General features: G+C 31.4%; 1 protein-coding gene across 1 annotated transcript; it reads left to right on the plus strand.

The window, feature by feature from the left end:
- Window positions 1–295: 295 nt before the first annotated feature.
- LOC129233663 (DNA methyltransferase 1-associated protein 1-like) lies at window positions 296–18096 on the plus strand (the record flags this gene model as incomplete). Its single annotated transcript, XM_054867638.1, has 8 exons — window positions 296–416; window positions 2655–2729; window positions 5546–5764; window positions 6251–6358; window positions 9121–9315; window positions 11788–11856; window positions 15600–15672; window positions 17698–18096. Coding segments are annotated over 8 exons (1081 nt in total), but the record flags the coding sequence as incomplete, so codon positions are not given.
- Between the last annotated feature and the right edge of the window lie 6813 nt (window positions 18097–24909).

The following is a 24909-nucleotide window of genomic DNA, read 5'->3' on the forward strand; positions in this document are numbered from 1 at the left end:
AATAATCTTATTTTCATGCCTTTTCTTTGAGTTCTTCAGATGGCTTAGCACCTAAAATAGAAATATGGTGCAATTAAAACAGTGTTGTTCAAACTGTTGAGGCTTTGTAAGTAAGTAAAACATTTTAAAGAATAAATACCTTTGTGCTGAACCCTGAGTCAGGACTAAGGCAGAACTACATGCAATTTACCAGACTGACTTATTTACTTGACTGAATTAGTGTTTTTAAAATAAGTTTATTCCTACTTACAGTTAAATCTGTTTCTTGTACTTTTATTCATTTATTCTATTTCAGAGATAATCCTCCTGTATTCATTACTGATAATGGACAAGGTTATAAACAAAACAAGGCCAAATTGGGTCTGAAACGAGTTCGTCCTTGGAAATGGATGCCATTCAATAATCCTGGCAGAAAGGTAAACATTACTGATTGCAGAAGAAAATAATTAATTGTTTAAACTTACATGATTAAATAATGTCCCCCCCCCCCACTTCAATTGATTTATTGCTCAGTTTAATGCATGGTTTGCATTAGAGGAAAAAATGGTTGAGAAAACCTCACCCTCTGTTTAAATTAGAGCGAGGTTTTTAAATACTGAAAAAGATTATTTTTTTAAATCTTAATTTTTATATTTAACAGATGTGACAAAATTGCAAAAAAGTCCCGCATCAAAATATTTTTCAAGTGAGGTTTCTTTTAAAAGTGAGTGGTTCTTGCGCTCTATCAAGAACCCTGGTTGACTGTGTGATGATTTATGTGTGATTTTTTATCTTATGAAATAAATTGTTTTATTATATTAATAATAAAAAAAAACATTTATTAAAATACACTTATGCAGCTTAACTAGTGCAAACAAAGTTAATAATCACATGCTGTATTATTTAGAAATGTTAAGTACAGCTGGTGTGGAAAAGATACTTCTTTACTAATAATAAAGCCCAAAGTCTCTCTCTGTCAGGATGTTTGGATCTCTGTGACGTCCATAGCACCGAGTCCGTTCGTCCGATTTTCATGAAATTCGGCACAAAGTTAGTTTGTAGCATAGGGTGTACACCTCGAAGCGATTTTTTGAAAATTTGATTTTGTTCTTTTTCTATTTCAATTTTAAGAACATTTTCCTGAGCAAAATTATCATAAGATGGACGAGTAAATTACGAAATTATCATGACGTGGAATGAGAGAGCCAATTGGCGAGAAATTCATCATCCATTATTTGTAAATATACAGGCAAACCGAATGGCCTTTTAATTTTCTACTACGGGCAAAGTCATGCGGGTACCACTGGTAATAAATATAAATTGTTTAAAAACTTATCATAGTTATTTAGATGTTTTTGCTCATAAAAACAAGTTTTTCTATTCTTTTTTGCATGCTTTTTTGGAACATTTTTAGATTTAATGAAAAATAAAAAGTAAGCAAATTTAAGAATTTGAATAAAGTTTTTTAACAAATGTGACATTGAAAAAAAAACATTTTTCAAAGTGGGAATCAATCAAAAATTTAAAATAATCTTCCGACTTTTTAGCATTTTCATAAAATAATATTTCTTTCCAAACATCAGTATTGGAAAAGATTGTCCCCTCCACTTAAAGATATAAATTTCAGCCCCTGATTTGGGATTATATTTGAATAATGTCCTTTATTCAGAAACATGATTTTACATACATTGAAAATTAGGCATCAACACCCTAATTTCATTGATTTTGACAAAACATTGAAATTTGACTCATTTCAATCACATTTTTCCTGCTATTCTTATAGTCAAACAAGGGCATTTATAGGGGGATCTAGAGAGGAAATTGCTCCCTCCCCCCTAGCAGTGAGAAGTTAATGTGTTTGTATACATGTATGAATGGGTTTTTGTTTTTTGGGGTCAAATATGCATAAAATATACTCTTTGACCATCCTGGAAAAATGTGAAATGACAGGCCTGATTGCAGTGATGGTTTAAACATGAAACAGTTATTATATATTCCAACAAAAATGACCAATTAGATGTTTTGTCCTCTGAATAAATATCTATTTCTTTATAAGAGAAAAGCTGAGTTTCTAGCTATTTAACAAAAAAAAAAAAAAAGAAGAAGAAGATGAAGAAGAAGCTATGGGACATGCAGTTTAAAATGACAGGATTTTCTGTTTCACTTTTCATTTTTTAGCCTTTTAAAATTTTTCAAAAAGGTAGGGATCACACATACAGACTCATAGATTCTTATTTTTGGCTATGTCATAAACTATTTCTTGTAAAATGGCAAGAAAGCTCATTAAACTCAACTTTTAACCTTTATAAGATAAAGAAACTGCTGTTGTTTTGTAAGATATATTTAGTTTTAGTGTCACAACAAGAAAATAATTATTGCTATAATTTATCACTTCAAGAGGGGGCTAAGCCAGAACTACAAGCATGTATATTAACACGTCCTAACTGGGCTGTCAGTATATACTCGTACATTTAAGGGTGTTTTTAGTGGTTTTTTGAGGGCAATTCAAAATTATTTAAATGGTTTCTGTATTATCTTGTGTTTCAGAAAAATAAGTATTGTGAAGAGCTTTTCTTTTTCTTTGCATTCATGTGTCTGCATTTTGATTTTGTTTAGTTTAAAAAATAAAGAATAAGTTCATTTGAAATCATTTCAAACTATATTTTTTTTTAAAGGATGGAGCAGTATTTTACCACTGGAGACGTGTTGAAGATGAAGGTGAAGAATATGCATTTGCAAAGTTTAATAAAGTAATTTTGTTATTTTAATTTTTAAATGTGTGTCTGTTTGCAATGTGAATAACATGAAACTTTTGAGGCTTTGCCTTGCATTTTGTACTGCTTTTTTATAGTGTATGACTGCTTATTTTTACCTTCCATTTGCAAAATTTCTTTAGAACTATTTTCTCCATCTAGAATGATAAAATTGAGATTATTTCTTGCTTTTTGGTACTTGGGTCATAAATGTATTTTTGAAAAAGAAGTTTTATTTTTTTGTCAATAGAATTATTTGTTTCAGAAACCAGTCGAAGTTTTCTATAATTTCAGTTGGAAAAAAGTTTTATTATCATATTAAACTGTACAATAGGGATTACAATGACTGAAAGAATGTACCTAAATGTGTATTCATTTCAGTTTAAAATGCTATAATCATTATTGAAAAAGTTCAATATGATGCTAAAAACTCTTTTTCAAAATTTTAGAGCTTGACGCTTGATTGGTTTTTGAAATAAACTGTTCAATCATGCTGATTGTCCTTGATTTTTTTAATCATAAATTTACGAACTCTTGCGGCTTTATAAACGACTTGATTTTTCTTAAGAGGCTTCTATAGGAACCATATAATTTTAGCCTCTTTTTAGACAAAAATATATAATGAATGCATAATAATTTCACTGATAAATATACTTTCTAAAATGTAAAGTGTTATTTTCTCTTTCAAAAAGCAATAACCTTTAGTTTGACTGGTGGACAGTCGGCACTATTTCCCCATTAGGGATATCATCCGATTCCTAAAATATGAGGGTAACGATGAAACTATAGTGAATAACACTTTTTCATACTATAGTAAGCAAGGAAAAGAGAAAAATTCTCCTTTTTTTTTTTTTCAAATACCTCAGGGGCCACTTCAGTCCCTCCCCTCTTTCTAGGTATAAGCATAGTAAGGTAAAAATATATCGACACACGAAGCTCAAAACTGTTTACTGGTATGAAAAAACAATACACAGTGAATAGGCAAAATTTTTATTAATGCAACGCCTTTTGCTTTCGAATATGTATCCAAAAAAAAATGCAAAAGGTGAGCTTTTTTCATTAATTTGTTTACCTATTTTAAGATAATTAATTGTTAATATTGATATTTTTAATTAACAATTATCAGGCGATGTACATATCTACAACAAATGTATCTTCACAACAGCAAATGTGGGGGTGGGCATCTATATTATTTACCTATGGGTATGAGATTTAATATTTCACTGCTACAACATTAATGATTAAATAATAAGCAACCAAATAAGGTCATACTGTGAAAAGTCAGAAACTTGCACTTTTTATGTTCAGTTATTTGAATTATTGATGAACAATCTATGAGACGGGACACCCAGTACCCTTAAGCCTTTCTAGTGATAATGTCTTTTTATTACTTTTTCATTTTTAATGGCTATCTAACTTAGGAATTTCCTCTCTCTCATTTTTTATTCATTATTATTATTGTTTGTTTTGTTGGTTTGAAGGGCAAAACGCTAATGAAATGAATATTGACATTGATGATGAGACTTCTAGCCTAATAATGTCCCCATTTTAATTTCCTTGAGTATCTGCAGAGAGTGAGTTTTGAAGAAGACTAATATGCTATTTCAAGTAGAGCGAAGGTTATTGAATAACAAGATGTAAAAATAACAACAGTCTATAAATGATAAAACGAATTACAAACATAAAAATAAGTTCATCTCACATTCAGGTTAATACTACAGCACACAACAACATGCTAGTTTCTACAATGTATGAGGTGACTCTAACTGCATGACTCTTACTAACTAAAGCATCAATCTAATACTGCAAGCCTGTTTGAAAGTAAACAACTACAGCCTCATGATATTGCCAAGCCATGAGCGGGCACAAACAAACAGGTTCGAGTGCCGACGAAGCAACAAGCTAGAGGATAAGAGATCAAACGTAAACCGCGAGTGGTTTAAAGACTCCAAGGTCATTAGCATATCAGAGTCACATGAACAGATACAGGTCATTGCAATCGCGGAGTACAAGTGCCCTCCGATTCAACTAGATGCTTCTATGTGACGTCATCCACCAAGGGCGCCCATATGCAAAATTTTAAGGGGGGACTCAGATATTTTCCACATGGTTTAGCAGAATATTTTCCCCATTGAAATCAATTTCAGTACAGATTAGAGTTATTAAAATTTGACATTTTTAATAAATTATTCATTAATGGCTGGAGAAGAAATGTTTTTACATTTTTGCAGAGAAAAAAGCACTGAAAGCAAGAAAGTTCTAATTTCTAGGGGGACTTGAACCCCCCTTCCCCCCCCCCCTATATGGGGGCCCCTGTCATCCACTACAGAGCTCTACCGTAATGAACGAAAGAGAAACAAGCATTCGGATGATTCAACCAACATGAATGAATGCGGAAAAGCTTTTTCTCCCGGTCATGCAGAATGATTGATAATGCATTGGAAGTAACAAAAAAATAAAAATAAAACTCTTTTACTATTGTTGTTGTGAGTTGATGAGATAGGACTTGACTGTTGTGGCTAACAGGCATTTATGCCTAACAAATATTAATAATATGGAATCATACTTATTTCAAAACCTTGTGTTGAAAATCACTAAAATGAATGACTAATTATTAAATGAAAAAGAGAAGGAGAGTCTTAATTTTGAATGTGAATTGAATTCCTGAAGTGTTTGTTCTAAATTCTATGCCTTGCACCCCAGCATCCTTGGTCATGAAAACAGAGACCACTTGTTGTGCCTCTAAGTTTAGCTTATTATGTAGCTTTAGTTATTTGATGCTTGTAGCTAATTGTTTGATTGCATTCTTTCAGTCTGTCTCGATTCCAGAATACACAGATGATGAATACGTTCAGCATCTTCAGCGGGAAGGCTGGACCCGACTGGAAACAGATCATTTATTTGATTTGTGCCAGAGGTTTGACTTGCGATTCATTGTAATACAAGACAGGTGGGACAGAACTCGGTTCTCAAACAGAAGTGTTGAAGATCTCAAAGAACGTTATTATAACATTTGCAATACCCTTGCCAAAGTGAGTAATGTCTATCTTAAGTAAACTTTGAGAAATTTCAGCAGCCAAAAGGTTAGGCTGATCATTAATTGAAACTATCTTTACATGTCATTTAAGTATATACAGTCAAACTTGCTTTTAATCTTTTGTGCTAAAATATAATTCAATTTTAAAAACAACATAAGGAAAACTCAAGTTGTGAAAGTTTTTTCTTTACAATTTGCTTTATTTGCATATTTTTTTAAATTTCAATCATGCATGTTTAATGGTTTTATTTTCATATTTTCCTTTTAAAAGTTTAATTTTATTATTGTTTTAGATATTAGCATTTCTATTCTTAAAACATAATGTATAATTGTAAGCTTTTGTTAAATTGCAATTTTGGAAGAAAAAAAAGTGTTGTCAGGAAAGTTCTAAAAATTTCATTGTTTTTTCTCCTCAGATAAAAAAAACTCCAGTGTTACAAATTAATTACTTTTTTGTATTCCTAACTTAAAATTGAACTAGGTTCGGGCAGTTGGAAGTGTGGAGCCAAAATTAATTGCCTATGATGCTGATCATGAAAGAAGAAGGAAAGAACAACTTATTAAATTATATGATCGAACACCAGAACAGGTAATTTGTTTTCTGTTCTGCTTTATGCATGTGTGTGCATATTTATGCCATATTTAGGAGTGTATGTTTGATGTGTGTATATGCAGGGCCGTGGGGAAGAATGCTCATAGTCCAACGTGCACAAATTTTCTTCATCTTGTTTTTTACATTGAAATCTCGCAGTGGCGTAGCTAGACCCGACTTTCGGGGGGGGGGGGGGGTTACTTCTTTTATATATATATATATATATATATATATATATGTATAATCGCTTGGAATTTTTTCCTTTTCTTTTTTTTTCTTTCTCTTCTCTCTTCTTTTTCTCTTTCTTTTTGAGACTAACTTTTCGGGGGGGGGGGGTTTGTCCCCAAACCCCCCCCCTTAGCTACGCCCCTGAAATCTTGAATCTTTTCAAAGTTAGTCTCATTCTTCCCTGTTAAAACTATCAATGATAATACTATGAATTACTGGCTGTAATAGTCTACTTGTTTCCATACGTCAACCAGAGTTGATTGGAAAAATCGACTTTGATTGTTCTTTCCCGTCTTCATAGTGACAATAAATTAGGTCTACAGTGTATTAATCTCTTAATTAAATCCAATCAGAACCTTTTTTGTATGAGTGAAAGGGGGTGAAGAGAAATTTTTAATGCTTTAAGTACTTCCATTCTACAATAATCTTTTTATAGTAAATAAAAGTAAGGTTTCAAAGAAATTCTGGAAGGAAGTCTGTGGCTTACCTGCATCCAGAAGACCCCATAGCACCTACAGCCTTCAAATTTTGTACAAAATTACTTCAACCGCCGGGGGGGGGTGCACCTGGGGTTTTATTTTTTAAAATTTGAATTAGTTTTTTTATAATTAATTTTTTGAGCTCAAATTTCACGTAAATTGCCTATTAAAGGAGTGAAAAATTACTTGCATATATTAGTATTATATATCGTTGGAAAGGGTAGAATTTTCCGCATTCTATGCAATTTGTTTCAATGCTCTAACAGAAATACGTGAAGAGTTATTTGCGTTTTTAGCTCACACTTTTTTAGGCTTAGCTAAAATTTAGGCACTACATTCTTCATTAAATCTATCAGTAAAGTAGAAATTGTCTCACAGTTTTCTTTTTGACACCACTGGAAAGAGCAGCTTTTTTTTACTCCAGATCTAACTTGACCTATGGTCGAAAAACTTAGTTTCTATCTCCAAAGGAAAAAAAAAGTTACAAACCGTTAAAAATAAAGTTCGAATAATCTCATCTCCATTAAAATTATTGATATTTTATTTGGCATTGCCATAGTGACATCTTTTCGATTCGCTTGTTTCTCTTTTGTTATTCACAAATTTTAAGGGTTTCGATTTTAACGGAAAATCTTAGGCTCAACTCAATTAAACCCTTGAGCTAAAAAGCAAAACAAATTACTAGAGACCACGAATATGAAAGCAACTTTTCAGACGTACAAAATTGCAGTTTTGCAATGCTCAAGAGCCCCTTAGCCCTTACGGCTCTGCAAGTTGGTACAAGTTATTTTGAAACTCAGGGAAGGGGTGTTTTTTATTGCAAAGGGAGCAATGCATTTTTAATCTGTTTCTTTCTAATTGAAGATTTAAATCTTTGTGAATCAAGCAAGATTGTGAAGCAATTTTCGGGGGGTTGGTGAGCGTTAGCGAACAGGGGGCAGAGCCCCCTAGTAATAATAAAAAAAGCTTATGACTATTATTGTCTGCAATTACTTTAGGTTAAATCCCACCACTCCTCTAAAGCTAACAAGGATGTTTCGCCTGAAATATATCAAGTCAGAAGGACTCAAACATCATTTAAAAAGAGAAGTAAACTAAAACATTAAGATAGTATACTGTAAATTCTTCAACAGAAAAAATTCTTTCCAAATCTTTTTGCATGCAAAAATTTACATAAGTGCACATATGGTTAATCATGTAATCTTCTTGTATTCTACTATTTCATGATATGATAAATGGAGTTTATTCTTCTTAATTAGGAATTAAAACATAATTAAATACATACCCCCCCTCCCCCCTTCCTTTGAGTGGAGGTGTTACATTAATTATTTCAAAGTTTGATATCTTTTCCATTGCTCATTATTCTTTTTTCATTCTTATAAGTACTCTTTCTGAGATCTTAAGTTTTATTCGCTTTATTTCACTTATTTTTAGCTTGGGCTTATAATTTTTTTTGAAAGTATACTGAAAAGCACAATTCCATTTTTCTAAATTTCTTTTTAAATAATGAAATTTTAAAGAATTTTATATGAAAGAGCAGCATTTTCTAACAGATAGGGAATTTTATATTCAAAATTGTTTTATGAATGGAAGTCAAAATGAAAACTGCAAAATTCTTGTCTAATTTATTTAATATCAAGTTCTTGTAAAAAACTTTTTCGTACAAATAATTTCCATGTTTGGTTTTGAAATTTGCCATTGTCTCAACCAAGGGGGAGATTAACCTCTTGTTTTAAGCCATATTGCTAATCTTTGTTTATCAGTATGAAAACATATAAAACAGATAAGACCAGGCATGCAGTGAGGGGTTTGCTAGTCAAACCCTTCAAGAAATCTTGATTTTAACGCTATTTACAAACCCAAGTATGGTAATTGTAACGTGCAAGGACTGTCATGACTAAATAACAACCCAGAAGGCAAGTTCTGGCTGTGCTAGAGTATAAAGACTTTATGAACCCCCCTCCCCCCTTTAACAGAAGAAAATTCTGGCTGCCTTAGTGTTAAGAAGAATTTTCCCCCCTATATGCCGATTAAAAAACTTGTTTCTTTAAGGTGGAAGAAGAACAAACTCTCTTAAATGAACTAAGAAAAATAGAACTTCGTAAGAAGGAAAGAGAAAAGAAAACCCAAGACTTGCAGAAGCTTATTACTGCAGCTGACAGCAGTCAAGGAGAAACTAAGCGTCTTGAAAAGAAAGGACCGAAGAAGAAGGTTGTTCAACAAAAAAATATTAAAGCAGAAAATGCTGTAAGTAGTTTTTTTTTATTTATTTATTTTTTAACACTCATCTTTTATAGCTTTAATTTCATTTGTTTGTTAATGCTACCACTAGCTTCAGTTTAATACTGAAATCTCATATCATGATTTTAAACAAATAAATGTGATACTGTAACTATTTCACATATTATTTAAGCAGTTCTTTTTTAAGTGCTTTTAAGTATAGTGCTAAAATTTCTTTTGTGTTATTAAAATACATCTGGGTTCATTTTGAGCACTAATTCTTATTTGAGTGAGTTTCTTAATTTGGTCACAATAAAAACTTACATTTGTGAGTTTAGGCATTCCTCAATTCCCTAGTTCTCAATCCTTTTGCTTCCATTGAATTTGATTTTAATTGTAATTTTGAAATTGAGAGCCTTTTACATCACGCTAAAGAGAGATTTGCTATGGTATTTTTGTAAAGATATTTTTATTTAGAGAAAAACATTCAGAGACTTTATTCAGTGCATAATTAATGCACTTATCTGCTTATTGTTAACCCTAAATTTAAATGATTAGATTTCAATGGGGGTGTTGATGAAATTATTAAGAAAACAGTGTGGTAGAATGTACTGGTAACCTGTGTGGTAACTGAATTGATCTAAAAAACTACTACTACCAACTATCAATAAAATAATATCATATTTTATTATATTAAATAAGATATTCATGGTTTTCTGTGATTCAGCCTTTCTTCCTAAAACATAGATTAAAAATTGGATCAAATTTAATTTGTGAAATAAAACTTTACTACTATATTGTTTGCATGCATTTCTATTGTATATACACATCAAGTATTTTTATGATGAATGCATTAAACATTTTTTTTATTAAAAAATTAGGAAATATGATGATTGTAGTTATTTGTAGTAAAATGTAATACATGAAAGTGCCAGTAAATTACTTTCTTTAAAAACCATATCCTTGTATTCTTAATCAAGCTAATTGTGACAAGAAATAATAGGTTTTTTTTCTGAAACAAAGACAATTTTGTGGAAACTGAAAAAAGTTGAGGAATTTTGTTGTGAAAACTGGAAAAGTTGAAGTATTTCTTTGCAAAATGTGAAAAAGGCAGGGGAAATTGATTCACTCAATTTGTAGTAACATATTTCCAGAAATTAAAAAAATGTTTTTTTATCAACATTTACCCAGACAATTCTATTTTGAAAAGAAAAAATATCATTACTGAACTGGAATACATAATGAAGTTAATTTTGAGAACTAAGCATCCTATTCACAAAAAGATACATTACAATCTATATAATAAAGTGTGTATGCTCCCTATAAACAAATCCACAGTTTATGTTGGATCTCGACCAAATTTGGCAAGGAGTTTCTTGTGTGCCGGTGAAGGAACGTAGGGCTTTTTTCAAATGGCAAAAAAGTACGGAATTGTTTGGATTTTAATTTTGGGACCCAAAAAGGCATTAAAGGGCTCTTTCTACCCGAAATGATTATCCAATTTTTTTTAAATTTCAATCTCATTTGAAAGCCTGCAAAAAATACCCCTGAAGTAGATTTACTTGCTTCGAATTTCAAAAAAACCGAGGCTGTGTGTAAAACCACCTGGAGAAAAGTTATAAGCATTTTTAAGTCAAAGAACATCAATATTTAATCGAAAATTTATTGGCTACACACGAGCTCAGTTTTATATAGTGTGAACAAAATCATTGAGAAAAAGGATTTGTTGCCCTTTTTTTGCGACTGTGAGCAAATAAAATTTTTACTTTTGTTTTGAGGCTTTTTCTGTAAACGGTGATTTAAATTTTTTTTCTGTTTGGTTATTTTTTCGTAATCAGCAGAATTTTATTGGTTATTTGCGAGGTATACCATACAAAGCCAGGTGATGCAGCAAGTAATTTCATAAAACAACCTACTGTCAACAACCTACTTGAGATATGTTCTTTTTCTTTTCATTTTTATTTTTGTTACACATTCTATAGGACGTGGAAGGCTCATATATGCTAAATCATAACAATCTAGAACACTTTTCTGAAAATTCAGCTAAATCAGACTTTACACTCAAAATTAACTTTTTAATTATTTCCATAAAATAAAAAAATAATGATGCCAATATTAATCAGCATGAATTTGCAGTAGCAAAATTTTACTTCAATAGATAGTCCAAAAGAAGTTGAGTAGCAGATACTTATGACAAACTTTTTAAAAAGAATCTAAAAAACTTGTTTTCAACTAAGACTAAGTCAATTGTCGAAGATACCATGCATATTTGTCTCCTCACATCCCCACAGCATTTGAGAATGGTGCTTGTGTGCTACGCTATTTTCTCTATGCAGCTGTTTGTATATGAAAATATTCTATGTTAGCTAGAGAAACAACTTTTAGTTAATAAACCGAGATGTATTCTTCCACTATTATAATTCCTGACTATTTAAGAATGATTGTGTTATATAGTAAAGTAAATGAACGTTTTCAAAATATCGTTTATGTGCTTTTTAGAGTGTTGATTCGGCTGGAATCAAGTTTGCTGATTTTAAGGGAAGTGGAGCCACAGTTCGAAGTCAAAGGGTAATTATAAACTTATTTTGCTTTGCAATTTTTAATAATATTTCTAGTTAGCTTTTTTCTCCTCAAATAATACATGTATATTTTAGTGTTATTTCTGGGACTAGATATCTTACTGTTGCTCTGAGCTGACAATATAGACAAATGTAATATGATTCCTAAAGCGTAAATTATATCTTTGTAGCAGTTTGGATTCCAGACTTTATGATCCTTGAAAATGATTTTCTTTTTCAAGCACATTAAAAACTCCTTGGATTTGGGTTTTATTCCTCATGCATTTCCTTGATTTTAAATTTTAATATATCTTTTATTATAAGTGCTACATTTCACTGATACTTACAAAATTGCAGGAAATCTCTTTCACCATTTTGAAAATTATATTTTAAAAATGGCTAAAAGTTAGAATTAACTTTTTGAAAAGAACAAAACTAAGGAGTTAATGTTAGTTAGAAGATATATCACTTTTGATCTTCTATATGAGAACGGTTTGTGTTGCAATCAACCTGGTGCGACTCAGGTGTGCATTTACAAGATAGCAAATTTTATCATATAGTTTGTTTTCATAGTTTCGCTTTTTATTTGGTGGAGTTGGAAAAAAAATGATATACAGTGGATCCTCATTTTACGTTGATTTGATTATATTCGGTTTTAAGATGACACCTTTATTTTATTGAGGCTTTAATTTTACGCAGATGCAGCATTGCAAGCAGGTAAAATTTTCCCTTTCAAAATCCAAAGTCCTGAAATTGCAGGGAACATGTAATAAACCGCATTTTGATGTGTTAATAAACAAGCTTGGGCCACTGGAACATTTTTTTTTTTGGTTCCAGAGCTGTCTCCAGAAATAAAGTTATTAAACTTACACAATTCAGAGCTCTTGGAAGAAGAGCTTTTAGAAGTTACAAAAGAGGATGAAAGCAACGGGGATATCAACATCGATGACTAACAACCAAAAACGTTTCTTGTTGAAAATTTTGAGCCATTCCTTGACAATGGCAAAGGATTTTTCTGCTTTGTGAGTGATGGAAGACCTCATCATGGAAGTGACGGGAGTGATACTGGATGCATTAAAGCCCCATAAAGAACTGCCCACAAAGCTGATTGATAATCAGCTCTATTTTAAAAGCACTAAATTAATTCCAGTTTTCGTTATGCATGTTTTGCTTATGTATCCGAATAAATACACACAAACTTGTATATATTTATCTATCACTAGAATATTTTTTTTTTCATATATGGAAACTATCATATTTTAATTCTACTATAAAGGCTTCATGCAGATTTGATTTATGCGGCATTTTGGTGGAACGTAATCCCAGCATAAAACAAGTCTACTTTTTAATAATCATTTTGGCTAAATTAGCTCCAATCTATATTATACTTATAAATAGTTGTACAGCTCGTGTTTTTTTAAGGTTCAATACTTTTCCAAATATACTTGAAAAGCTTCACATTAACGAAAGATTAAGCACTCGACCTTCTTATAACACTTAAGTACCAAACAAAGAAGATTCTGAATGTAATTAAATCAGCATTTTGCTGTAAACCATCTGTTACATTTGTTTCCACTATACAATTTTCTTGTCAGTAATTAAAATATTTTGACCTTGGAGCCAGTTTTGCTATGGTGAAATCGATTTTTAACCGAATACTTCCTTTCATACTATGATGCGTTTCACGATTTTATCCCAATCGAGATTTTCTTTTTGAATAAGTACTTTTAGTGTAGTTGGTCACTTTATGCCAGAAAATGCTACATACAGCATGATATCCATCCAAACTGATGATCCACAAACCATTCCAACAAATGATAACAACTATCTTAACAAAACATAAACAGTCTCAAGACATACGTTTCTTCGAAATAAAATTTAGATGCGTGATTTAAAAAACATGTTAAACTATTTGAAGTGTAGAAAGAAAATAAAAAAATAAAATAAAATAGGACGGTCAAGCAATAGTTTCACTTAAAAAGGAAAAAAGCCTTACATCGACTTACATAGTGCTTTTGAATTTGTTTTCAGCCAAGTGTGTTTGAAATTAGCCAAAGTGGCCAATATAACAACCAAGCCTGGCAAACCTAAGCAAGTTTAAAATTTTAAAGCGAGAAGAGACAAATTTTCATTGTTATGGTTGCAAATCGTCTGCCTGATGCGTCAATTCACAGTTTACTTCAAGGCTTAACTTAATTCGACTTTATATTAAAAAACTGTTTTTTTGTAAAAAAAATCGCATTTTTACAGAAAAAACACTGATGTAGATGAACTTAGAATGCAAAACTGCAATTAAATCCGAAAATTTCATCCAAGCCGTTAGAGCCGTTTCCGAGATAATAAATATAAATATATATACCCACAAGAATTTCTCGTTTAAAGATATAAGATATGCAAATGTGTGTGTATGTTCCAAAAACAAATCCACAATTGAGTCAGTGAGAAGCAAAAGGATGTCAGTGCCAAAATTGAAAATTTGGGGATAATTTGAAATGGTAGGAGAGCCTGTCCTCTGTTTTCTGGGCAAAAGATGATACTACTGTCTGTTTTCCTTGGCCGAAATCTCTCGTAAATTTGCACATCCGTCAGGTCTGCTCTGATGTTATCGAAATAGGAGTGGAAACCCGGAAAAAAAAGGATGCAGCATAACGTGTTCAGCAGTTCCTCTAAAGTAGCGTGGAAAATAATTGTAACTGCGACTGGGAAGTGCCCATCCTCAACCTATCGCCCTTTTTAAAATGAAATCAATCCAGAGAACTAGTTTTGGCTTTCGAGAATGGACTGCAGTTGCCCTGGTAGATGTTGCTACATAGCATAATTAATTTTTAAAAACTTTTCAATAAAAAGCCTACCCGGGACTGGAACTTCAAATTCGTTTTGGCTCAAAACTTCAAAAAGTCCACTTACATCCTTTGGGCGATTCTCGAAAAAATGTCCCGTGATCAACGCAAGGTTTTATTTTTTCCAGCTAAGCAATGCCTTTAAAAAATAATGCTGTTGGGGAATAATACATGCTAATATACTATCAAAGCATAACAGTTAGTCCTATATTTAATTAATAATTACTTGAATAAAATAAAAACTTAGCGTTACGCACAGGACAATTTTTTCGAGAATCGTCCCTTTGCTTCTCACTGCCTCAATTTACTTCCGAAGTTCGAAAAATTTGGCACTGGAGTCTTTTGGTGCTCAGTGATTCAGATAGGGGTTTTTTGACATTAAAAAAAATCCAACGTATAAATTTAAACTGTGAGTCATAAAATTTCTCTTTCCTACACATTGATGGGAAATTTTACACGATGTTTCTTTCTTTTCTTTAAATCTGATTATCGAACATGAATCACTTGACACAATTTTTGTTTTTCAAGGTAGAGTGTGCAACGTTGAGCAACGCAGCTAGTACACTATTTACAATCAATGAAAATGTCAAAAAAAATTTCAATTTGTAAATACATGTCTCTTTGTACTTATATATTTCAAAGATCTGCAATACATGCATGTTAAAAATAATTAATTAACAAAGGATTTTTTTTTAAAGTGAGCCATAGTAAATAATTCTATAATTAATTGAATTTGTGTGGTATTTGTATAAATAGACTTGCATGCCTAAGCAGTACTACTCCACTTCCATTTTATTAGATTTAACGTGGCATTCTTGGACAAATCAACTGGGTAAAAACTTTAAAAATAGCAAAAATCTGTGGTTTAATTATTTGTTTAAATGTCATACATTAATTTTTGTTTCTTTTTAAGATGAAATTACCTGCTTCTGTGGGACAAAAGAAAGCTAAAGCTATTGAGCAGTTGCTTAAAGAGCTTGATTTAGGTAATTTTCTCTTTTTTTTTCAAAAAAAGATATGCTTCAAATTGTTTTATGTTATGAAAATACTTTCCTTCCCTTTATTTAAAATTACATTTTAAATGTTTTATATTGTAAAAAAAATTATAGTATGTTGCACCATAAGAAAGCTACTTGATAGTTCATTTTATAAAAAAAGTAAAGTTTGTAGAATGAGTAGTTAATAAGGAAAAAAAATCAAACATATTCTCTTTTACAATTTAATGCAAGGTAGGTCCAATACCCATGATTCTTTTCCCATGCAGGTGAATGAATGCTGGCTAATTTTCTTACAAAAATTTATTATTTTATATATATAGTTATATTTTTGTATTTTTTATGCACATAGTTGTGTATTATAGTATTGATTGTCCAGCAATTGGCTACATTTTCGGGGTATCTAAGGAGACATATTTAGAAACAAAAATGAGAAGGACATTATCATCATTATCAACATCACTGGTTCAACAACCCATTAGCTAAATTCACAACACACTTTTCAACCCCGTAAATCTCTGCATCGCAGAAAAAACGATTGAAAAATTCCCTGTTTCCATGCAAAAAGAGGTTTTAAATTGTACCGGAGAAAGCGGTTTTTACCCAGCATCCATAGCAGCAAGTAGACGAACTTGTTATGCATAATGTATTCTGGGTAAAAACTTCGCTTTCACCCGGAAGCAAGCAGGAGGAGAAAAATTCCACTTATATTCCAGAAAAAACCGGAATGCGGTGAAAAGTAGGTTTTTTTTTTTCCGGGATTGAAAGTGTCCATGGAAACGGCCCTATTGTGGGACCTAGCCTTTTCCACAAGTTTCTTCTAGTTGGACCTATTTTTTGCCTGACATCTCCAATTTGAGGATTTGATAGGTTTGAAGTCGCCTTCCAAACAATCCAGTCATCTACTAATTTTTGTCTTTCTCTTGGACGTTTGCCAAGTTGTTTGGAAATATCCTGCTAAACTATTGGGAAAATATTTGAGACTCACACCCCCTTTACAGTTTTGCATGTGGGCGCTCTTATTCTGATTTTCTTTTATTAGAAAGTAAGCCCTGCATTACAGTGCAAATGTGTCTTTGAACTTAATTATATAATTGAAAGTGTGACAATAAAATTATCGGTTAAAGTTATAAATTGATATTATGAAACCAATAAACAGTTGAAATAAAATTCTTTAAAAGGCTGAAAATTTGCTACTAGGAACTTTTCAACATGCTCATTTCTTGGCTCTTATCTGAAGTTACCAGAAAGTTACTGGAGGACTTTACGAGGAGGACTTTCAGGGTAATTTCCTGAAGTTCAAGGCTGAAATTTGGGAAACTTCTTACAATCACCAAACTTTTTATAGGGCATTAAATTTTAGAACCATGTTGAAATTATTGTTACACAAAAATAATGGTGGCACCTCTAAAACAGTTTTGCAGAAATTTCAAGCTAAAATCAAGTTTTCTCAAATGTTACCATTTTCAAATAGTCATTAAAAAAAACTGAGAGGTGCCAAAGGGGTTTCGGTAATAGGTTTTTATTGCATGACTAAAGTATTACCTTCTGGCAAAAATAGAACAAATTTGGGATTCAGAAACTTTGGGATAAAAATGATAAATGTGAAAACTTGATTTTTGCTTGACATCACTGTAAAACTGTTTAAAGTTGCCACAGTTATGTTTGAGTAATAATAATTATAAAAATAACATTTTGCGAAATAACAATTTTCGGGTTTTAAAAATGGGAGGAGTGGATACAAATGTCTTTAATTTAAATATGTAGAAAACTTACTTTTAAGTTATGCTGACATGAAAGAGTTGACTGTATGGAGTTCTTTTTTTTTTTTTTTTTTTAGTAAGTTATGATGTGTCAGTTTAGTAAATACAATTTAGTAAAATGCCACTTTTTAAAATACTTTTTAGTTCATTTGAAAATGAATATTGTGTTAAAAATAAATTGTTTCTTTCAAAACTTACTATCCATACCATGTAATAATAGCAATTTTTAACATTTTTTTCTTCTTTTTTATAGAAACAAATCCTATTCCTACAGAAGAAATATGCACAAATTTTAATGAACTGCGCAGCGATATGGTTCTGTTGTATGAACTGAAATTAGCTTTAGTTAATTGTGAATTTGAACTTCAGACATTGCGACATCAGAGCGAATCCATAGCATTAGAAAAGAAAAAAGATCACCATGAAATTGTCTCAACTTTTATGGGAGGACCTCAGAGAATAAAAACTGAGTAATGTGTCTTGAATCACTTTATGAGTAATGTATTTCAAAAAATAAGAGAAATTCCACTTTTGTTTTCAACTAGCTATTGTTGCCTGTAACAGATTGAACGGTTTCATAATGTTTGAATTATCATTGCATATTTACTTCCCTTGTATTTGTATATAAAATATGTATATAAAAATTGTTTACAGAAGCCTTAATGAAAATATTTGCTGATGCATTTTCTGTCACAATATTACACATTATACATACAGTAGTTTTTGACTTAACATTGTCCTAATTTGTCTTAAGGGGTCTAAGGACCTTTAACCTTCAAAATTTTTGACTTTCTGGAAAAAATATATGTTGTGTATAACTTAATTCTGAACAATTTCAGGGATGCCCATCCCCCCCCAAGCTCAATGGCGCAAATCCCCCCCCCCCCCCCCCCCAAAAAAAAATTTTCTCGCTTTCCAATCGGGTTAAATATAAGTTTTTAGAGTGTTTAATTTCCAGTCAAATTCCAAAGGGGGGGGGGGCGGGTAACGCTATCAAATAGCATTTGAACTGAAATATTGTTGGATTGTTGACCTGCCTTGCCTTCCCAAATTTTACAACGTGCACCTTGAGTAAGTTTTGGGTACCTCTGAATTTTGCTACACCTTATTTGTTTTTCAAACATATGAACAATATCAGGAAGAGTGGATTTAACTTCTAGCTTGGGATGGAGTCATTACTAGATGTATACAATATGAATCTATACAATATGAATCTTTTTTTATTGTCACTTAGATAGGGGGTCCGGGGATTTCTCCTCTGGAAAATTTTTGAAATTGTAGTTTTAAAACCACAGTTTTAGACGATCTCTGGTGGTGTTTGGGGGGATAAAAGGTTTGGTGGCCCCTTCCTGGTAATTTTTCAATATTGAAACTTTAAAAGCGCAATTGTAGATAGTTTAACGTAGTGTGAAAGAGGGATTTCCTTTGTTTTTAAAATCGTAGTTCTAAAAACACAGTTTTAGACTATCTGTGGTAATGTTAGGGAAAGAAGAGATCCTAGGGCTTTCCCCAAGAAAATTTTCAAAATTAAAGAAGTCTTAAAAATGCTAAATGGTTGGGGGAAAAGCAGTTTTCTGAAATTGAAGCTCTAAAATCGCACCCTGGTAGCATCAACTCATCGTATTTTGCGTGGCCTTTCATCGAACTCCTCGTAAACTGATCCCGCAACGCTCGCTCATATCGTTTCGATCAGTATCCGAAAACCGGTTGCCGATGAGCTATCTTTCATCGGAAAACGAGATCGTTCCAAGCACATTTACCGATGAAATTTTGCCGAGCTACATTTCATCAAAAAAATATATCTTTCCGATGAAGTTAACCGATGAAAATTCGGCGAGCTCTTTTCCACATTTCATCGGAAATATATATAACGAGCCGATATCGGATAACCGTGAAAATGAGATATGTTTTATTATTCAATAGCGGACACAAGGCGGCATGGGCGTCCGTATTGGGGGGGGGGGGCTGGAGCCGCCCCCCCCCCCTTAGAAATTATAACTTCCTTACTTTTTGTAGTATTTTTTCAGCAAAAATGTACGTTTGTCATAATGAATCAATTTTGGCGAGTCTGGTTCTTTCATATTCATGGGGAAACCATCTGAGTCCCCCCTTAAAATTTCGCTTATGTGTGCCCATGACAAGGGGTACCACACGGGGGGGGGGGGGAGAGATTATGGTGCAATTTGCGCCATCAAATTGGGAGGGGGGCGCAAATTTAAATAATTCATTATATTATATTCCTATATTTAATTTTTTTTTTTGTGTGTGTATGTGTTTTTTTTTTTTTTTTTTTTTTTTTTTTTTTTTTTTGTCCAGTGTTTTGTAGGTGATGTGTATCATTGGCATAGCATGGAACTTTTTTAATATAATGATAATAATAGTAATTAAAAATGAATTTTCAAAAACTATTTAAAAAACATAAATAAATTCAAGAGGGCTAAAAATTCAAATAGAAAAGAACAAAAGAGTTGAAGTTTTTCTTGGGGGGGGGGGGATTTGCGTCATCGAATGGTGGCGGCCCTGTTCGAACTCCCGACTCAAACAACCTCAAAGTCAGTCTGACTCCGTACATGGCCCGGGATATAGGGGGGGGGGGGGGCGAGAGAGGGGCGCAATTGCAACAGACCCCCACCACCGGCTAAGGGAAATTCATGAATTCTATGAAAGTGGGCGTAGCGTTTACTAGGTTTTGGTTTGTTTGCATTGAATTTTCACCCTTTGTCGTCGTCCCCCCTCCCCCGGAAAAGTTCGAATTGATGGGCTTGCTCCGCAGCAATGGAAGATCCCCGGTCAACAATGGAAGATGAAAGAACAAAAGAGCCTCATTTGTGAACAATTCCTCCGCCCATTGCAATGGGGTCCACCAATTTCTTAAACCTGTGAGTACTTCCTTTTTATATCTCTTAAATTATCTGTTTCAATTTAACTGAATAAAATGTGTTTTTTAAACCTTTTTTTCTTTTTGCCCTCTTTTTTAAAAACCCCAATAGGGATAAAGCTGCTAATATGGTTCATCCTCAAGTAACCCTACGTCACTTCTTTCGTATTGTATCTCAGCTTAAAAGTGACCGCCAAAGATCGCCAACTGCGACCCTTTCCTGCTGCATTGTATTCATGCACGCGTGCACCCACTGAGCATTCCATCACTTCAGTTATAGTGAATGTGCATCGAAGTGTGAAAATTCCGCTGTGCAGTAAGTGGTTTTTCTTTTTTCTCACTGTGAGTATTTAAACCAAGATCATAACATTCTTTAAAGAGATTTGTCCTTCCTTGTATGTTTATTATTTTAGTATTTAATTTTTGTATTTTAAGAACAATTATAAGTTAAAATTATAACACGTGCATTGCCTCAGTGCAGGCGATGCCATTTTAGGGTAAACACGTACCATTAGCGCTATTAGGACCGCCAATATAAATTATAGTATTTCTTTTGTCCTATTTTTGTATTAAACGCTGAATTTTAAGGACATTTAATATCTGATTTTTGGTTTTTCTCGTTGTTACTTTTTAGTATTTCCGGAACGATAATAAGTGTTGCCCTTGTGTGCCATATCGTGCTCAGAGTTCACTGAATACTGTACGCTTGCGATAACTATTTATTTTACAGCATTTTTATGTATAATGTTAATTTTTTTTATTAAAATCAATTTGCCGTTTTATTAATAGTTAGATGTAATTGGATATCTCTCTGACGTTAAATGCGTTTTCTTTTTTTTTTTTTTTTTTGTGTTAGTGGTTTATTTAATTTTCAGCAAAAAAAAAAAAAAAAAATCAATATTAAAAATATTGTTGCTTTGAATAAATTTTCTGAATTTTATCAATAATATAATTAAGTTATGATTTGAGACCTCAATTTTTTTCTCATGAGTTTGTAAAATATGCGCTTTGTGTCGTTGTTTGAGTTTTCAGTAGTATTAATTAAATTACCATTTCGTCCTCTATTTCGCTATAGCTGGAGTAGTTTTTAAACATATTGCATCATCAGGGTTGTGTCAGATAACTCAAATAAAATACAAGAAGCTGGTTTTTTCTTTTTTTAAATCATGCATTTTATTTTTGTGGATTTTTTTCCAAAAATAAATACATGAAAAATAATTAAATGTTTTGTGTAATTTTTATTTTTGAGGAAAGGGAAGGTTGTTAGCAGGGTTAAGCGATTTAAGTCAATCCGATTTAAATCGTGATTTTAATCAATTAGTTCTTTTAAAAATAGATCATTGACTTAAATAATGATTTTTAAAGATTACATTTTTTGTTGAAGAAGATGAATTTAATGGACATCAAGTTCATAGTATTTTGATTAAAAAAACAAGAACTCACAAATATTAATGATAATCTTACCAAAAGAAATAGTCTAATATTGTTATTAAATGAATTGAATTGAAACCCAAGAAAAAAATTTTTCTAATGTCCCAGATTTTTCCTTTCAATGAAATCAGAAATAAGTTGAATTGGATCTTTATCTGTTAGGAGTTATTTACTTATTCATTACAAAATTTAACTTTTGCAATCCTTTTCAAGCAGAATAATGAAAATAAATATGCATATATTTGTAACAAAAGAGTTCTGTAAAAAAAAAGGTCTGATCCCTGATTTTCAGTCTTTGAAGAAATTTATTAAAGATTAAAAATAAAACAAACATTTTTCGGGCATCTTTTTCCAAAAATAAATATATCTACATATATTTATGTAATTATGTTTTTTAATGTAAAATAATGTAATTTTCTGTGAAATTTTTACTTTTCATTTCCATAGTTAATATTATATATATTTTCTTTCTTTTTTTTTTTTTTTTTGTTAAGAAATGTCTGAGAAATAGACTAGCTGGATATAGGATTTAATATTATAGCAAGTTTTTGTCAAACTCGGATACGTAATTATTTTCTACTGACATATGAATTATTCTGACTTATATTTTGTTTGTATGTATTTTTCATTACATATAGAAAAATATCTGATTTAGACATCTAATTTAATCTATTAGAGTATCAAATGTTATACTTGGAAGGATTTAAATTTTAAAAATATTTAAATGAAAAATTCCTATTTAACAAATTCAATTTATCAAGTTAGATCTCTAATGTCTAATTCAGAATTCTTTTCTATTCATTAAGAAAATTACACACAATTAAAAATACTAGTAAATTCATAATTCAGTAGATCCGAGTTTGACAACTTGCTGCAATATTAAGTTCCATATCCAGATGGGGAAAAATTACCAAGATTTTTTTTTTTTTTTTTAACAATCAAAATAAATCACATCTTTTCTTTTTCAAAAAAAAGAAGACTATAGAATGAAATTTACTGCAAAAATAAAGAATAAATATAACATAGAACTTAAAACTTTCCTTAATTTTTCTTTTTGGAAAAAGAACCCCTAAAATTAAACCGAAAACACATACTTCTTGTTTTTTTAATCTTAATGAAAGTCATCAAAGACTGAAAAGCATTTTTTTTTTTCCTTCAGATTTCTTGTCTTATAAATACGAGCATGTTTCTTTTTTTGTTTTGGCTTATTGCAAGTTGAGGAGAATCAAATGATAAATATTTTTTGGAAAAGTAAATAGCTTATAATCTAATTTATTTTGTAATTCTCAATTTCATTGAAAGGAAATAAATCTTGTTTCATGTATTATACTTTGCAAGTTCTTTTCTGTTTAATTAAAAACATTTTTGGTTTTTAATTTAATTCTTTTAATAACATTTTTTTTTGGGTAAGATTATTTATAAATAAACTGATTTAAATCCTTCAAACCTTGTTTTTAGTCATTTAAAGAGCTGTATTTCTTTTTTTTTTTTTTTTTTTTCTTTTTTTTTTCTTTTTTTTTTTTTATTATGTAGTGATTTGCTATTCTTTAGGGGAGGGGCTAAATAGATATAGCATGTATATTGGTCATTTTACAATTTTTGGTGAAGAAATATCATGAATTAAATACATTAAAATAAAAATATATAGGATTGTACCTGGTCAAGGCGGGCATGCACAGTATCAGTTCGGCCATCTCCTCCATAAAACTGACACTATACTAGACAACAAGTTAAGTTGACACTGACGTCACGACGCGCAGAAGAAAAAACCGAGTAAACAGATCAGATAAAATGTCACGCTTACTAGCTACGTCCCCTTTCTTCTTCTTGAATAAGAAAAGATAGCCACCTGTCTATGGGCTGCTATTGGCTGGCGCGCTTGATTCAAATAGACAAAATACTACGAGGTGGGTGCTTCGTTGGTAAAATTGAAAATATTTAATGATTGACAAAAAAAGGTTACGCATGCGTGGGTTTAACTAACCAATCCAATTTCTAAAGTGAAGAGCGTAGTTTCAACCGAATATCGGACAAGGCGCGAGGGACTATTTCCTTCGCTTCAGCTCAGCGTATTTCTCCATAGCCAAGAAAGCTTGCGATCGAGTATAATCCAATTCTTAGCCTGATGATATTTGTAAACATGTGGTTTATTAAAATTTTAATCTTCATGACATCATAACTTAAATCACACTTAGATATACCCGGAAAAATAATACATTAGTGTAGAAAAAAATTAATGGTATTAATTTTTATTCTTTTACTGAGCACTTTAGTACATTGAGTATAATTAAAATCTTTCTTGTACAATAACTATCACTGCTTTAAGACAATTAAGAATTATTAAATCCATGCAAATTTCAAATTAATTATGGTAATATTTCCCATTATTTTATGAATAGTTTTACTGTGTAATATTAAAAATTAAATGTTTTCATTAGCATGGAAAAGTAACTCTTCAGTAGTAGAATCCTGTAATGAAAATTATTTTTTCTGCCCATAATAGTGTAAAAAATAGTAAATTTTTCTTTTCAAGGTAAGTTTTGAGAAGGTAAAAAATGGCTTAGTGGTGCCCACAAAAGGTGCTGCAGAGAGGCAAAGGTTGTTGCAAATAGTCCATGGTATCAATAAATGCGTGTATAATAGAGAGACTTACATGACTTGAGGAAAGTCTCACAAATAGGAACTGACTTAGGAACTTAACTCGGCAAAGTGAAACGAAGGTTATAATTTAAACATAAATTGTACTATAACAAGTTCAATATCATAAAATCATTTTTTTAAAAATTGTTTATAAGATGGTTAAAATCTTACTTATCAACAAACCCTTGCAATTGTTTCAAATGCAAATGAAATTGTTATTATCAACATTATAAAATATTGTTTAATAAATTCACCTTAATATTTTCCTAATTGTTCTTTCTTTTATTTTTATTCTAGATTATAAAGTAAAAAAAGATGAAGAAGTAAGGGAGTAATTTTTTGCTTGTTTGTAAATCAATTTTTTTTATCATGATAAGTGTAATTTTAATCATTGTGGGGATCATTTTGATCCCTATGATGAAATGCAAACTTTCAAAGCGGCAAAGGGATCGCAAATTGAAAAAAGCTGTGGATGACCACATGTCTGAAATATTTTATGAAACAGGCCAAGTAAAT

This window comes from Uloborus diversus, unplaced genomic scaffold, assembly GCF_026930045.1.
Source record: "Uloborus diversus isolate 005 unplaced genomic scaffold, Udiv.v.3.1 scaffold_596, whole genome shotgun sequence".
In the NCBI taxonomy this organism is placed as follows: domain Eukaryota; kingdom Metazoa; phylum Arthropoda; class Arachnida; order Araneae; family Uloboridae; genus Uloborus; species Uloborus diversus.